The sequence below is a fragment of the Hypanus sabinus genome, chromosome 17, assembly GCF_030144855.1.
Source record: "Hypanus sabinus isolate sHypSab1 chromosome 17, sHypSab1.hap1, whole genome shotgun sequence".
In the NCBI taxonomy this organism is placed as follows: domain Eukaryota; kingdom Metazoa; phylum Chordata; class Chondrichthyes; order Myliobatiformes; family Dasyatidae; genus Hypanus; species Hypanus sabinus.
The window spans coordinates 70,335,859-70,352,602 of record NC_082722.1 but is presented as its reverse complement, the minus strand read 5'-3'; the positions used below and the strand labels follow the sequence as shown (position 1 = coordinate 70,352,602).

At 45.2% G+C, this 16,744-nt stretch overlaps 1 protein-coding gene across 2 annotated transcripts in view; it reads left to right on the top strand.

Moving 5' to 3' along the window:
• The first annotated feature begins 6,061 nt into the window (after nt 1-6,061).
• The window catches only part of hprt1l (hypoxanthine phosphoribosyltransferase 1, like), a 94,516-nt gene continuing 83,833 nt past the window's right edge, over nt 6,062-16,744 (top strand). The window contains exons 1-2 of one of the 2 annotated variants that reach the window (XM_059993275.1): nt 6,062-6,314; nt 16,212-16,333. Coding sequence is in view for 1 of the 2 variants with exons in the window: in XM_059993274.1 (XP_059849257.1) it covers nt 6,297-6,314 (18 nt within the window). In the remaining variant the exon portion in view is untranslated. The remainder of the gene's footprint in view (nt 6,315-16,211; nt 16,334-16,744) is intronic. The other variant, XM_059993274.1, reaches the window with a different exon arrangement.

The window sequence follows — 16,744 nt, the reverse complement described above, 5'->3', positions numbered from 1 at the left end:
TCAAACACACACACAGACACACATGTGCACACACACAAACTCACACACACACAGACAGATGCATGCACACAAACACACGCACATGTATACACACACACACTTAAACACACACAAACTCACACACACAGACACACACAAACAGATAGATACAGAAACACACACACAGGCACACACACATCGCTAGATCAACATACCACTAGCAAATAGTTAAGAATTAAGACAAAGAATATTCATTAAAGAAACATTTTTTGTCATATATTACAAATTTATAGTGCCCCCAAATATTTTATTAGTCACTTCAGTACTTGTAAAGTGTTCTCTTTGATACAAGTAGAATGCCACAAACAAAAGTGAGGGGAGATGTAGGATAATCCTTTGTGTGATGTGGAGGTGCACAGAATATAAGGCAAGGTAATTTTGTGGATGACCCTGGGTAGCATAAAGTTGCAATGTTGCTTGATTTCAGGAAATCTTTTATGAGAAAGCTGCTTCGTGTGTTTCACTGAACAGCCGCAGAAATGGAGGATTGCGACTGCAAGATTCACAAAATAATGCGGTATTATGAAAAAAACATATTGATGCAATTATGAAGTAGACACTGCAGCAGTTACATTTCATTCGGAGTTGGAGGAGGTTTCATATGTCACCAAAGACAATGTAGCAAATTTGTACAGATGGGCTGGCTGGTGGCATCACAGTTTGGTACGAAGATGCCATTGCACAGGATTGGAAAAAGCTGCAGAGAATTGTAGACACAGCCATGTCCATTATGACATTACCTTCCCTACTATCGAGGTCACCTTCAAAAGGCAATGCTGCAAGAAGATGGCATCCATCATTAAGAACCCTCACCTTCGAGTAGATGCATTCTTCTCGTTACTGCCTTAGGAACCTGAAGGCACACTCTCTCAGCAATTTGGAAACATCTTTGTCCCCTCCATCATCAGATTTCTGAATGGTTCATGAATCAATGAATGCTACCTCATTATCTTGCTTTATTTTTGCGTATTTATTTATTTTTATTGTAATATAACAAATTTTAGGTATTCCACTGTACAGCACTCACAAAACAACAAATTTCGCAACATACTCTATGTTTATGATAACAAACCTAGTTCTGATTCTGATCTGCTATAGGTAGTCATGGTCAGAGAGTATCAGAAAATAGGCAGGATGGAGGCATAAGAAACTACAGATACTGAATTCTGGCGAAATGCTGGAGGAATTCAGCAGATCAAGCAGCATCTATGGAGTGAAGTGGAGAGATGGCCCTGGTCAAGACCCTTCATTTAAACTTAAAGGTAGAGGGAAGATCATTCATTCAAGCTAGGAAGCACTGTGAGAATCATGTTCTTTGATTTCTCCAGTGATTTTAACACCATATGACCTGCTTTACAAGGGAGTAAGCTCACGGAGATGCAGCTGGATGCTCACTAGTGTCCTGGATCACTAGTGTTCCTATCCAGATGACCACAGGATATGAGATTGCAGAGCTGTGTATAGACTACTGTGGTAAGCAGCACAGGGGCCCCTCAGTGGACTTACCTGTCCACCATCTACTCCTTGGACTTCAGATACAACTTGGAATCCTGCCGCCTGCAGAAGTTTCTGAACGACTCAGCAGCTGTGGGCTCCATCAGCCGGGGTCAAGAGGCTAAGTGCAGAGGAGTGGTGGACAACTTTGTTGGGTAGTGTGGGTTGAATCAACTGCAGCTCAACATCACTAAGGCAAAGGAGTTGGTAGCGGACTTCAGGAAGGTGAAAACACCCTGCATTCCCATCTCCATCAAGGGAATGGATGTGGAAGTTGTTCAGGACTACAAGTACTTGGGAACTCACCTGGATAATAAATTGGCCCAACATACAGGGGCTCTGAACAAGAAGGGACAGACCCGACTGTACTTCCTGAGGAGGTTCCGACCATTCAAAGTCCGCAGTACAATGCTGCAGATGTTCTACGACTCAGTGGTGGCCAACATTCTATTCTACGCTGTGGTCTGCCGGGGCAGCAGGGTGAGAGCAGCTGATTCCAAGAAGATCGATGAGCTCATCAGGAAGGCTGGTTCTGGTCTGGGGGTGGAACTGGATCCCCTGGTGACTGTCTGAGAGGAGAATGCTGTAGAGGCTATGGACCATTATGGACAATCCCCCCCCATCCCCTCCATGACACACTGGAAAAACAGGAGCACCTTTAGTAATGGACTGATTCCACCGAAGTGCACCACTGAACGCCACAGGAGATCCTTTCTCCCTGTGACTATTAGACTCTACAACTCCTCCTCCTTAAGTATCTAACTATATGGTTTCATTGCTCATCCGTAATTTGCACTATGACTTTTTAATGCACATTTTGTTTTTTTCTCCATACCTTAATGCTTACATTTTAAATTTTGAAGTATATGTTTATAAAATATAAAGTTTATTATAAAGTATAAAGTTTTATCTTATCATGTTATGTGTCATGTCATATAATGTGGGCGATCATGGTCTATCTATGACCATGATTGTTTTTGGGAAATCTTTCTAAAGAAGTGGTTTTCCATTGCCTTCCTCTGGACAATGTCTTTACAAGATGGGTGACCCCAGCCATCAATAATACTCTTCAGAGATTGTCTGCCTGGTGTTAGTGGTTACATAACCAGGACTTGTGATATGCACCAGGTGCTCATATGACCATCCACCACCTGCTCCCATGGCTTCATATGACCCTGATTGGGGGCTAATCCGATGCTACCTCTTGACGCAGGGTGACCTGCAGGCTCATGGAGGTTAGGCCTTGCACCTCGTTTGGTGGGAAGATAGCCAGTATAGAAAGGTGGAGGGAATGGGTTGGACAGGAGTTGATAAGCACTAGATGTGGACAGGGGAGAGTGTAAATAGTGACGGAAGATGGAAGGTGAGAAAGAGTATGGAGGAGCTGGCAGCTTCACTTGCCCAGTGGATCAATTGTGTTTAGTGCCACATCTAAGTTGTCCATCTTCAGTCATTCTTTTCCTCATTTGACCCGAGGTTGCACTGGTGTATTGAAGTAAGTTGAACAAAACTTTTTGCTCCAGTTAAACACACAAGCTTTCCAATCAAGAACGCACCAGCAAACAATGATTCTTCAAGCAACATCTTCCACATAGTCAATAATTTTAGTTTTTCTATGTCTTCTGCCTATTCTTTTTATTTTACTTTTGTGTTTGAACCTCTTGGAGCTTGGGCCTTGCAGCCTATGGTTCGAATGAGTGAGGTAGCACCCTGCAGACCCTGAGAAAACTCCAGGAGAGAAATGTGAGCACAAGCTACACGAGGAAAAGCTCAGAGATGAGATGAGGGGCCGTGACCGACTACAGTTCTTGCTGATTAAAGTGCTGAGGTAGATTGAAACATCATGACAAATGCAGAGGAGAGTGAGTGGTTCTCGGAGAGGCCACTGGCTTGTGTTCTTTCCTTTGGAGCGGCCGCAGATCCAAGTTGCTGCCATCGGAGTGGCCAATGGTTTGAATCGTTTTCCTCGGAAAGGACAGAGGTTCGAGTTGCTGCGGTCAGAGAGGCCGCTGGCTGGAGTCTTTTTCCTCGGAGAGGATGCAGGTTCGAGTTACCGCCATTGGAGGGGCCACTGGTTTGAGTCACTGTGGTTGGAGAGGCTGTTGGTTCGAATTGTTTTCCTCGGAGGGGCCACTGGTTCGAGTTGTTTTCCTCGAGGGAGCCACTGGTTCGAGTTGTTTTCCTCGAGGGAGCCACTGGTTCGAGTTGTTTTCCTCGGAGAGGCTGTTGGTTCGAATTGTTTTCCTCGGAGGGGCCACTGGTTCGAGTTGTTTTCCTCGGAGGGGCTGCTGGTTCAAGTCACTGCTGACGGAGGGGCTGTTGGTTCCCGATGCTCTTGCAGACGTTATCGCAATTCTGAGATTTATGAATTGGACTGTAGGTCATATGGGCCTCTTTCAGTTCAAAGTTTGTTTCGTGTTCTGATCCGTTCTTTCTTGTTGCCAATTGGCTGGCTGGGGGTTTGGGTGATCTGTTCGTTTTTGTGAGAGGGAGGGGTTGGGGGTGTTTGGAGTTTGTGAGTTCTTGTTTCTTTTTCTCTTTGTGTGTGGGGGGGGGGGATTGATGTCTTTCTTCCAATTACTTATATGTTACACTCTCACTGCCCCCTGAGTGCAGAAGTTCCCCTCAGGTTCCCTTTAACCATTTCACCTTTGACTCTTAACCTATGAACTCTAGTTCTAGTCTCAAAACCTCATTGGAAGAAGCCTACTTGCATTTTTGTCCAAATCTCCTCTCAGTCTCCTGCACTCCAGGGAATAAAGTCCTAACCTGTTCAACCTTTCCCTATAACCCAGTTTCTCAAGTACTGGCAACATCCCTGTAAATTTTCTCCGACTTCTTTCAGTCTTATTGATATCTTTCCTATAGATAGATGGCCACAATGCCCCAGACGAGGCCTCACCAATGGCTTTTTATTTATTTATTTTATTTAGTGATAGAGTGCTGAGTAGGTCCTTTTCAGTCCTTCGAGCTGCATCACCCAACAACCCCAATTTAACCCTAACCAATTCGTGAGACAATTTACGATGACTACTAACCGGCACATCTTCAGACTGCGGGAGGAAAGCGTAGCAGCCGGAGAAAAACCCAGGCATTCCCCGGGGTGGACGTACCGAGATTGCTTCTGCCCGAAGGGAGTTGGAACAAGAATGAACAACCAGGGGAGATCCAAGATGGTGGCACGATGCAGCTTGCAGCGGCCACTCCGGAGCTGATTATCTGTTATTTGTGAAGTGGGGTGCCGTGCGCAATCGTAACCGATTGAAAACAGACGTGGGAGCACAGAGGAACATCGGGAAATCTCCAGGAAGACCTTCTTCGTTGCTGCTGCTGCTGTGAGGTCAGGGTCTCTGCTGGGATGAACAGGCCCCCAGTCCTCGGGGTCATGTTGCCGATGGCCGTTGGCAGGGCCGTCTTAATACGCTCAGCAGAGGATGGTACTCGGAGAAGCTGTGCCGGAGGGGATGGTTGTCGGCTCGGAGATTCAATGGACTTGGAGTCCGCTGCAGTCAGGTCGCTTTCAGTGTGTGCTGCGTCTGCAAGGCTGGGTTCGACAGAGCTTTCACTGTGTGCTGCGTCTGCGAGGCTGAGTCGGGCGGCGCCATGGAAGTCCATAGCAGGGGTATTCCCTTCTGCTGCCGGCATGGGATGGCGAGTCTGTCGGGACCCTGGGGACTTGTGGAAACCGTGTGGTGATTTCTTTTGAACTTATAGCCCTTTAACATCTTTGGACTATTTTTACTGTCCCTATGGTCTTTTTTTTTATCAATTATGCTATTGTTTGCACTGCTGTAACTATGTGGTTTTGTGCAGGTCTTGTAGCTTTAGTTTTTGGTCTTGTTTTTGTCTGGTGGATTTGGAGCTCTTTCCGGAAAACGCGCTAAGATGGTAGCGCAATATTAATACGCAGTAGCCTCTCCGGACTCTGGATTGGGGATTGCCAAACATTATGTGGATTTTCTGGTGTAGTCTGTTTTGTCATGTGCTTTTGTGATATCATTCTGGAGGAACGTTGTCTCATTTTTTAACTGCATTGCACTTGTGGTTTCTAAACGACAAATAAACTGAATCTGAATATGAATCTGAGATAGAATTAAATGTCACACACAAAATGCTGGCGGAACAGAGCAGGCCAGGCAGCATCTATAGGGAGAAGCGCTGTCGACATTTCAGGCCGAGACCCTTCGTCAGGACTAACCGAAACGATTAGTCCTGACGAAGGGTCTCGGCCCGAAATGTCGACAGCGCTTCTCCCTGCAGATGCTGCCTGGCCTGCTGTGTTCCACCAGCATTTTTTGTGTGTTGTTTGAATTTCCAGCATCTGCAGATTTCCTCGTGATAGAATTAAATGTGACAGGAAGGTATTACGTAAAAAAGGGCCGAGTTGCCTACTTCTCCACCACAATTCATCTCTGCAACTTACCTCCGCAACCCTTTGGACCTGGCAATGATTGGCAGAACAGCAAGGGCGCGTTGCTATGGCAGCAGCAGTGATTGACAGGGAAGTAAGCGGCAGGCGGGGCGGCGGTGCTCCTGTGCAGGTGCGCGGTTGCCAGGCGACGGCAGTGATTGGCGGGGTTGGGGGGGGGGTGGCGAGGAAGGAGCGAGCACCTAAAGGTGTCTTCTGAGCAGCGGGAAGGTGAAATTCGTCCGGCGGTCGGGGCTGGTAAAGCCGCCGGGACGGAGAAGACCGGCCAACCAGCGCTCGCTGCTGTTGCAATTCACCGCCAGCCGGACGGCGCAACAAATCCGCATCCTTTCCAATGGCTTCGGGGCTGTTGGTGAGTACCTACGTTCCCTTAATCGCGCGTTTTATTTCACAGATTTAAGTGCAGACGCATTTCTCCTTATTAATAGACCGCTTGATGCACCCAACAGACGTCATGCACGACTGTCAGCTTTCTACGCGAGTCAGGCTCGTCTCTGAGCCGCTCTGTTTATTTTCGCATGTCCAGTCATTGCGTGATTTTATTTTTGGTGGTAGAAGAAGGGAATTTAATCCACATTTATGCGCCTTCCGTTCACCAAGTGTGTTCGGCATTCAACGGTCCAGGAACCAGGAATAATTCATTGAAGGTATTCGTCAGCAATAAAATTTAATGCGTGCAAAGCAGGAGCTCATAAACGCTCCAAAATTCCTAAAAAAAAAATTGCTTTGGTTGTGATTCCTCCAGCGTGCGTTTTGCTGCAATCCTTTAGGAATAGGGAATATTTTAATTACTGTTTGTATCCTTTCCGATCGATACTTGGTAGGGTTATCACTTATTTCCTAGAATACAGCAGTGCATAACTCCTGTGGCGCCGAGCCAGTCGCTTGAGATGGCATTGAAACGTTTCCAGTCCCTTTCTGAAGGAACTGGGGAGGTTACTGTTCTAGACACCATCGCCCTCCGGAGCGGAGGAGGCTGAGTGAGGGGAATCTCGTAAAGTCACAGAGTGTTGGAAGCAAATCCTTCCGGACCACTCATTTGCACGGATCCGACATTAATCCCGTCCATTATTCCTATCAGTGACGCCCGCCGTTACCCATCGATGTACGTGGGGGCAGTTTACAGCAGTCAATTAAATTACCAGTCTACACGTGACTGTGGAAAGGAACCAGGGACACGGAGGGGGGAGTAGCATCATTCACGGGGCCACAAGACCGTGTATACTCCACACAACCAGCAGTGGAGGTCAGGATTTAACCCGGGTTCAGAAACGCCTAGGCAGAGTGGACACGGAGAGGAGGTTTCCCGTAGTGAAGGAGTCTAGGACCAGAGGCCACAGTCTCAGAAAAGAGATGAGGAACTTATTTCACCAGAGTGTGGTGAATTTTTGGAACTCATCGCTACAGACGGCTGGGGAGGCCCCGTCATTGGGTATATTTAAAGAGGAGATTGCTAGGTTCTTGATTAGTAAGGGTATCAAAGATTGCAGAGAGAGGCAAGAGAATGGCATTGAGAGGGATAATAAATCAGTTATGATGGAATGCCTGAGCAGACTCAATGGGCTGAATGGCCTAATTCTGCTCCTATAATGGCTGAATGGAGTTTTCAGGTAGAATTTCTACCAGTTGCCACACTGAACCAGATGGATGTACAAACATCCTCCTCACTCTCTCAGGGCTCACTCCCTCTGCGATTCCTTGTCCATTCATCCCTCCCCACTGATCTCCTTCCCAATACTTACCCCTGCAAGCAGCCAAAATGCTGCACCTACCCCTACACCTTCTCCCTCAACTCCATTCAGTGGCCCAAACAGTTCTTCCTGGTGAGGCAGTTCTCCACCTGTGAATATGCTGGAGTCGTCTGTTGTGTATGGTGCTCTCCATGCAGTCTGTTCTACGTTGGTGAGAACTGTTGTAAAATGGGGGACTGCTTTCTCGAGCACCTCTGCTCCATCCACCACAAGTGGAACCTCTCAGTAGCCCAACATTTTAATTTCAATTCCAATTTCCATTCTGACATGTCGGTCCATAGCCTCCTCTTGTGCCACAATCAACAGCTTGTATTCTGTCTGAGTAACCTCCGACCTGATGGCATGAATATCGATTTCTCCTTCTGCTTTTTTTTTAAAAATCCCTCCCTGTCCCCTCTTCTTTGTTCCCTATTCTGGCCTCTCACCTCTTCTCACCTGCCTATTATATCCTTGTGGGTCCCCTCCTCCTTCACTTTCTCTCATGGGCCACTCTCCTCTCCTATCGGATTCCTTCCTCTCCAACCCTTTACCTTTCCCACCCACCTGGCTTCCTTCTAGCTATCCTTCTTCCCCTCTCTCCCACATTTTTAAATTCTGGCATCTTCCCCCTTACCAGTCCTGAAGAAGGATCTTGGCCTGATACACAGACTGTTTATTCCTTTCCATTGAAGCTGCCGGAACTGCTGAGTTCCTCCGCCATTTTGTGTGTGTTGTTTTGTATATCCAGCATCTGCAGAGTTTCCTTTGTTTCGTAATGTGAAAGTCCAGGAAAGTGAAGCTAGCAAGAAATGTTTGCCCATGGCAGTGTGTCTGAGACCAGAGGGCATGCGCTACAAGGAGAAGATGGACAAATTGGGGCTGCCCCTGGAGTAGCAGGTGCAGAGGTTTATAATATTAGAGCTACAGCGTGGAATAGGTCTTTCCAGCCCAATGAGCCACACTGCCCAGTAACCCACCTACTTAACACCAGCTTAATCACAGGACAATTTATAATGAGCAATTAATTATGAAAGGCATAGCTGGAGTAGGCAGCTGTTTTTTTAATCAGGGTCAAATATATAATATTAGAGGGCCTGTATTTGAGGCGAGATGGGGTAGGTTCAAAAGAGATGTGGAAAACAAGTTTTTTTTCCAGAGAGGTGGGTGCCTGGAATGTGCTGCCTGGCATGGTGGTGGAGGCAGGTATGATTAAGGTTCAATGGAGGTATGTGGGCATTGTGCAGGCAGAAGAAATTAGTTTAGTTACCCATTGGATTACTAATTTAATTAGTTCAGCACAGCATTGTGGGTCTGTTCTTTGCCGTAAGAGGTTTTCACCCAAGCAGTGTGAAACATGCTGCCTGAGAAGGTGGTGAGGGCAGGGGCTTCCACAATGTTGACGAATTATTTGGAAATGCACTCAAATTGCCAAGGTATGGTAAGCTATGGGGCAAGTGCACACGCAGTAAGTAGGCCTGGTGTAGAAAGAGAGCTTGATGGTTAACGTGGACATTGTTGGTCTAAAATGCAGGGGTTCCAACCTTGGCACCCATAGATCCCTTGCTTAATGGTATTGGTCCATGGCATATACAGTGGCAGGCAAAAGTTTGGGCACCCCTGGTCAGAATTTCTGTTACTATGAATAGTTAAGTGAGTAGAAGATGAACTGATCTCCAAAAGACACAAAGTTAAAGATGAAACATTCTTTTCAACATTTTAAGCAAGGTTACTGTATTATCTTTGTTTCGTACAATTTTAGAGTGGAAAAAATGGAAAGGAGCACTATGCAAAAGTTTGAGTACTCCAGGAGATTTGAGCTCTCTCATAATTTTTACCAAGGTCTCAGACCTTAATTAGCTTGTTAGGGCTATGGCTTGTTCACAATCATTGTTAGGAAAGGCCAGCTGATGCAAATGTCAAAGCTTTATAATTACCCTGATTCCTCAAACCTTGCCCCAACAATCAGTAGCCATGGGCTCCTCTAAACAGCTGCCTAGCACTCTGAAAATTAAAATAAATGATGTCCACAAAGCAGGAGAAGGATATAAGAAGAAAACAAAGCATTTTCAGGTAGCCGTTTCCTCAGTTGGTAATGTAATTAAAAAATGGCAGTTAACAGGACCGGTGGAGGTCAAGTTGAGGTCTGGAAGACCAAGGAAACTTTCCGGGAGAACTGCTCATGGATTGCCAGAAAAGCAAATCAAAACCCCTGATTGACAGTAAAAGACCTTCAGGAAGATTTAGCAGACTCTGGAGTGGTGGTCCACTGTTCTACTGTGTAGCAACACCTGCACAAATATGACCTTCATGGAAGAGTCATCAGAAGAAAACCTTTCCTGCGTTCTCACCACAAAATTCAGCATCAGAGGTTTGCAAAGGAACATCTAAACAAGCCTGATGCATTTTTGAAACAAGTCCTGTGGACTGATGAAGTTAAAATGAAATTTTTGGCCGCAATGAGCAAGGGTATTTTTGGAGAAAAAAGGGTGCATAATTTCATGAAAGGAACACCTCTCCAACTGTTAAGCATGGGGGTTGATTGATCATAATTTGGGCTTGTGTTGCAGCCAGTGGCACGGGGAACATTTCCCTGGTAGAGGGATGAATAAATTCAATTAAATACCAGCAAATTCTGGAAACAAACATCACGCTATCTGTTTTTTTAAAAAAAAAACAACTGAAGATGACGATGGCTTCTACAACAGGATAATGATCCTAAACACACCTCAAAATCCACAATGGACTACCTCAAGAGGCGCAAGCAGAAGGTTTTGCCATGGCCCTCACAGTCTCCTGACCTAAACATCACCGAAAATCTGTGGATAGACCTCAAAAGTGTAGTGCATGCAAGATGGCCCAAGAATCTCAAAGAACTAGAAGCTTTTTGCAAGGAAGAATGGGGGAAAATCCACTAAACAAGAATTGAAAGACTCTTAGCTGGCTACAGAAAGCATTTACAAGCTGTGATACTTGCCAAAGGGGGTGTTACTAAGTACTGACCATGCAGGGTGCCCAAACTTTTGCTTTGGGCCCTTTTCCTTTTTTTGTTATTTTGAAACTGTAAAGGATGGAAATAAAAAAAGTAATCTTGCTTAAAATATTAAAGAAATGTGTCATCTTTTTACTTTATGCCTTTTGGAAATCAGGTCATCTTTTACTCACTTAGTTATTCACAGTAACAGAAATTTTGACCGGGGTGCCCAAACTTTTGCATGCCACTGTAACAGGCATAAACTGGTATAAAAGACCTGCTTCTGCACTGTATACAGATACAGTGTGAAATTGTGAAAAAGCACGGGACTGGAGGATTTGTCTTTCAAATAAATACTGTATATACTTAAGATTCTTTCTAATTTGCAATCTGTTTGGAATATTCAGTTCTGTCACTGAGGCCCTGACAACACCATGGAATAGGAATTTCAATCAACACACACAAAATGCTGGAGGAATTCGGCAGGCCAGGCGCCATCTGTGGAAAACAGCACAGTCGATGTTTCGGGACAAGACCCTTTGGTGGGAATTTCAATTTCTCGTTTGGTCTACAATTAGTTCTGCATCTTTGCTGCAAAGGCAACACTAATGGCCTTCAAGGACCCCCACCATTCAGACAACGCTCTCTTCCTCACTGCTGCCATTAGGAAGCAGGTAGAGGAGCTACAGGTCCCACGCCACCAGGTTCAGAAACAGTTATTAGCATTCAACCATCAGCCTCCTGAACCAGTGTGGATGACTTCACTCACCTCGACTCTGAAATGATCTCTACAACTTGTGTTCTCAGTACTTTTATTTATGTTTTTTGTATTTGTAAGTCTGTCTTTTGCACATTGGTCAGTTTTTGTGTGTAGTTTTTCTGTGGTTCTATTGTATTTCTTTGTTCTATTGTGAATGCCTGCAAGAAAATTAATCAGAATAGTGTACAGATACTGTATGTACTTTGATAATAAATTTACTTTGAACTTTAATGTTCCTAAGAAATGTTTGTAACCCAGACTGTTTGTAAGTTGTAACTGAAATCAGGGTGTGGGAAAGGATCTCGGAAGCAGTGATGATGGAACAGTGAGCAGGTATGGGAGGAGCCGGCCTCACAGGGCTTGGTGAGTGAGTCTGTTCACCACTTCCAGCTCTGTCTGGCTTTGCCCAGCCCCCAATCGTTGTGGCTCAGAGAGAGGGAATATTAGAGATACCCCACAGAAACGGGCCATTTGAGCCCTTTAAGCCACATCGCCCTGCTACCTACTGATTTAACCCTAGCCTAATTGTGGGACAATTTACAATGACATTTTTGGACTGCAAGAGGAAACCCGTGGGCACACAGGAAGGAACGCATAGATTTGCTTACAGAGGATGCTGCGATTCTGAATTCCGTCGCCCAAGTTGCAGCAGTACCGTGCTACCCATTGTGCTAACGTTGTGTTCCGGTGGGCATTCATAACCTGAGGTAGGAAGCCTGAGAATATCAGCCCTGGCGGAGAGAAGAGGAGATTCCCAAGGATGCTGCCAGAGTTTGAGATGTGTAGTTACGAGGAGAGGCTGATTCAACACAGAAAATGCTGCCATCACTCAGCAGGTTGGGGTCAGCATCTGTAGAAAGAGAAACAGTTGCAGATTTGGATATTTTTATCCCACATACATGGACGCATGCAGTGAAATGGATTTGACTAGGTTGCCAAAGAGAATCTACTTCTGCTAGTGAAACTTCCTTGCTAGTGTTTATTCTGCTGGCCAAAAAGCTCCATTTTGGTTTCATCAGACCATAGATTCTTCTTCCATCTGACTTCAGAGTCTTCACACGGGCCTTCTGGAAAACTAGCCAAGGTTTCATATGCTTTCTCTTAGTCACTCTCCCATAAAGCTGCGACTGGTGAAGCACCTGGGTAACAGTTGCTGTATGTACAGTCTCTCCCACCTCAGCCTCTGAAGCTTGTAAATTGTCTAGAGTTGTCATAGGTCTCTAGGGGGCCTTCCTCACTAGTCCCCTTCTTGTGGTCACTCAGTTTTTGAGGATGGCCTACTCTTGGCAGACTTACAGCTGTACCATATTCTTTCCAGTTCTTGCTGATTGACTTAACTATTCCAAGAGATAGTCAGTGACTTGGGAAATTTTCTTGTATCCATCTCCTGAATTGTAACCTTTTTGTGGAGTTGCTTGGAGTGTTCTTTTGTCTTCATGGCGTAGTTTTTGCCAGCAGTTGGACCTTCCAGATATAAACCTGTGTGCGGTCAAGTTGTTTCTATTGTAGTATTTTTACTATAATCAATTGAAACACCTGACTCCACACAGGTTCATATAAGGCTAGGACACCTTAACTAATTATGTGACTTCTAAAACCAATTGGCTGCACCAGTGATGATTGGTGAGCCGTAGTAAGGTGGGAGTGGGGTTGAACTCTTGTGCAATTAATTATTTTGTGCTTTATATTTGTAACTAATTTAGAATCCTTTGTAGAGATCTGTTTTCACTTTGACATGAAAGAGTCTTTTTCTGTTGATCAAAACTAAATCCACTGTGATAACTTCCCTGGGGAGGGGGTCTGAATATTTTTTATAGGCTCTGTTTTTATTTATTTATTGAGAGACAGCGTGGAATTGGCCCTTCTGGCACTTTGAGCGGCGCTGCCCGGCAGTCCCTCGATTTAATCCTGGCCTAATCATGGGGCAATTTACAATGCTTCATTAGCTTACTAATCGCCACATCTTTGGACTGTGGAAGGAAACTGGAGCACCCGGAAGAAACCCATTTGGTGATGGGGAAAAATGTAGAAACTCCTTCCAGGCAGCAGCAGGAATTGAACTTGGGTTGCCTGTACCGTAAAGCGTTGTCCTAACCATTACGCAACCATGTGGCCGTAGTCTTGGTCAACTTCTGAGCAAAGTCAGAATACTGTTCCTGACAGAAGGTTAGGCATGACCAGAAGTGCTCCTTGCCAAGCGCAAATGTATTGTGGAGCTTTCAATCTCCGCTGGAGAAGCGGTTCATGGATATGGCATAAAGGCTGGTCAGAGTAACTACTGTTCAGGCCTACCGTGAGCACAGTGAATTTTGAGGCACTAAAAAATGATGGAAGGAATACAACCTTCCCACAAGTAGCCGCAGGTATATGTTTTGCATGATACAAACTGAAGGCTTTATATTATTGTGCAACATTGGACTACCTTTGTTATGTATTTAAGTGTTACGTCCGTAGCCCCCTCCTTTGTGAGAATCGCCAGATCACTGTTGGGTTGAGTCAAAAGGGGGGCCCAAGACATGAGGGGGAGACGTGCAGGATGTCACGTTTCTCCCCCCCCCCCCCCCCCCATAGCAATGTAAAGCTACGGGACATGGCCATTGTCTCTTGGAGACAGATTTGTGGATTGAGATGCTTTGCTACGTGAATGCCCTCGGGCAAAGTGGGCTGGTTGAGGGGGAGAGATTGCATCACCTCCAACCTGATTGACATCAATGACCCTGCGAGTCAGAATAAAAGAGGGGCTGTAGGAACAACCCCTCAGACGCACCAGAAGAAATGTTAAGCAACCACGTAACAGCAGACGGTCATTGGAAACCAAGCCACGTGTGTTCAATTCTGTGGCTGGAATTGGTGGCTGAAACCACGGAAAACGGCTTTTTAGCTAACAACGGGGAAACCCGCTCCCCGACTCAACGGATTGACATCATAAAAGACTTGGGCAAGTTTAAATGCCTCCCTCTCTTAAACCCAAAACGCTGCAGCCTGAATGAGCTAATGACTTTTATATTTCCATCGGACAATGCATTATCCCCTAGACAACGATAAAGTTACGTTTTATTGGTTATGATCATACCTGAGCTTTAGATGTAGTATTGACAATGTATATTATCTGTATGTTTGCATTAATCTTAATTTTGTGCCCCTTTATCAATAAATACTTTATATAAAAAAATAGTACCATCAGACCTCAACAGACCTCTCTACCTTTGCTGGTAAGTGATCCAGTTACGGGAATTCGTAACATAAGTAACACCAAAGTAAACTATTTAGTGACAATGTTCCACTGGTAAACTGAGTACAAAATTAAGTCCTTGAATGATAAACCAATTTCAGTAATTCATGTGCTCTATAATAATTGCAGCACAAATACAAATGCCTTTTATTTTTTTGAAATTTTGAGGAATATAGTTTGGGTAAATGCATGCATTCCCCCCCCACCCCCGAGGATGGGTGAGACTAGAACTTGAGGTTAAGAGTGAAAGGTGAAATATTTAAAGGGAATATGAGGGGGAACCTATTCACTCAGTGATGGGAGTGTGGAATGAGTTGCTAAGGAAGTGGTGGATGTGGGTTCGATTTCAACCTTTAAGAGAAATTTAGATAGTACCTGGAGGGCTAAGATCAGGGTGGAGGTTAATGTAACTAGGCAAGGACTAGATGGACCAAAGGGCCTTTTTCTGTGCTTTAGTATTTTATGACTTTCACTCTAAATTGCTAGGCTTTAACTGTTCATTAACGAGCTTGTGTAACCCCTTCTTCATCTCACCTGCTGCACATTCGAAGGGCTTGTCACAAGGCACCTGAACTTGAGGGAGAGGTTGAGAGGTGGACAGTAGCATAAAGGTTAGTATTGCGCTTTCCTGTACCAGCGATAGGGATTCATTTCTGCCACTGGCTGTAAGGAGCTCGTACATTCTCTCCTTGATTGTGTGGGATCCTTCTGGGTATTCCGGTTTTCTCCTACATTCCAAAGATGTACCGGTTTGGGTTGGTAAGTTGTGGGCATGCTGTGTTGGTTCTGGAAGCATGCAGCAGTTAGTTGCATGATGCCCCTTACACGTACTAGGACTGTGTAGGTCTTTGACATGAATAACGATTTCATTGTCTCATTGCACGTCTCTTTGGCTGTCTATCGATTTCGATGTTGACTGTGCTGAGAGTTTAGTCTCTGCAGGCACGTTTATGGGCAACAAGACCAGCATTGGATCGGCACTGTCTCCCCACATCGGTTGCATTTGTGATTTGACTGGTCTACCACCGAATGTCTGCGTTCATGACCTGCTTCATATTTTTACTGCCTTTTCTCCTCGAAAGCTGGGATTGACCAATGAAGCACCAACTTCTTCTGTCCGAAGCATCTTTCTCCCAGGTGTTGACATTCATGTCAGTGTTCTTCATATGGAGCTTGAGTACATCTTTGTAGCCCAGCTTCTGACCACCACGCTTCCTCTTTCTTGTGACATGACCAGTCCAATGCAGCTGAGAAGCTGTGATGAGCGATTCTGCGCTGACTGTCCCAGCACATTTGGGCACCTCCACATCTGGTATCCTCTCTTGCCACTTGATGTGTAATATTTGGTGTAAATGCCTGAGTTGTGTCTTGGTCATTTTCTTGATGTGCTTCCGATACAATGTCATCGTTTCAGTTGAATAAAGTAGAGATGGTAAAACAGCTGTGTTATACACTTTGACCTTGGTTGCCATCTTAATGTCATGGCGGGACCAAAGTCGCTTCTGCAAAGCACCAAAGACTCTTGTAGCTGATTGAATCCTCCTCTCAACTTCCAGATCTGATGAGTTGGTGTTGGTCACAGCTCTTCCCAAGTATGTGAAAGATTCAGAACATTTCAGCGCTACCCCATTGACCGATATGACTGGTTGGGTCTCACTGGGACTGCACAGAGGAGGAGGTTGGTACAAAAGTTTGGTTTTGGAGACATTGATTCTTAGGCCAAAAAGAGTGGCAGTAAACAAGAAGTGGTCTACAATTTCTTGAATCACATTAACATCAGTAGCAACCAGGGCTGAATTATCTGCATAGAGAAGCTCTCTGACACATATCTCTCTTGATTCAGTTGAGGCTGCACATGTGAGAAATAAATGTAATCTTTATCCATGGAAAAGCCCCTGGAATCTTTGGCAGACATCAAATACCCATCTCCAGCTTTGCTGACTCTTAGAATGTGCTTTAAAATGATTCTGGTTGTTTCTGATGGTCTCCTGCACCTCCCCCCCCCCCCCCACCCCAACAAAGCCCTGCAGCTAGATCTTGTCCGGGACACTGGAAAAGGCCAGTTTTCCCTCACTGTCGTTGGCTGAAG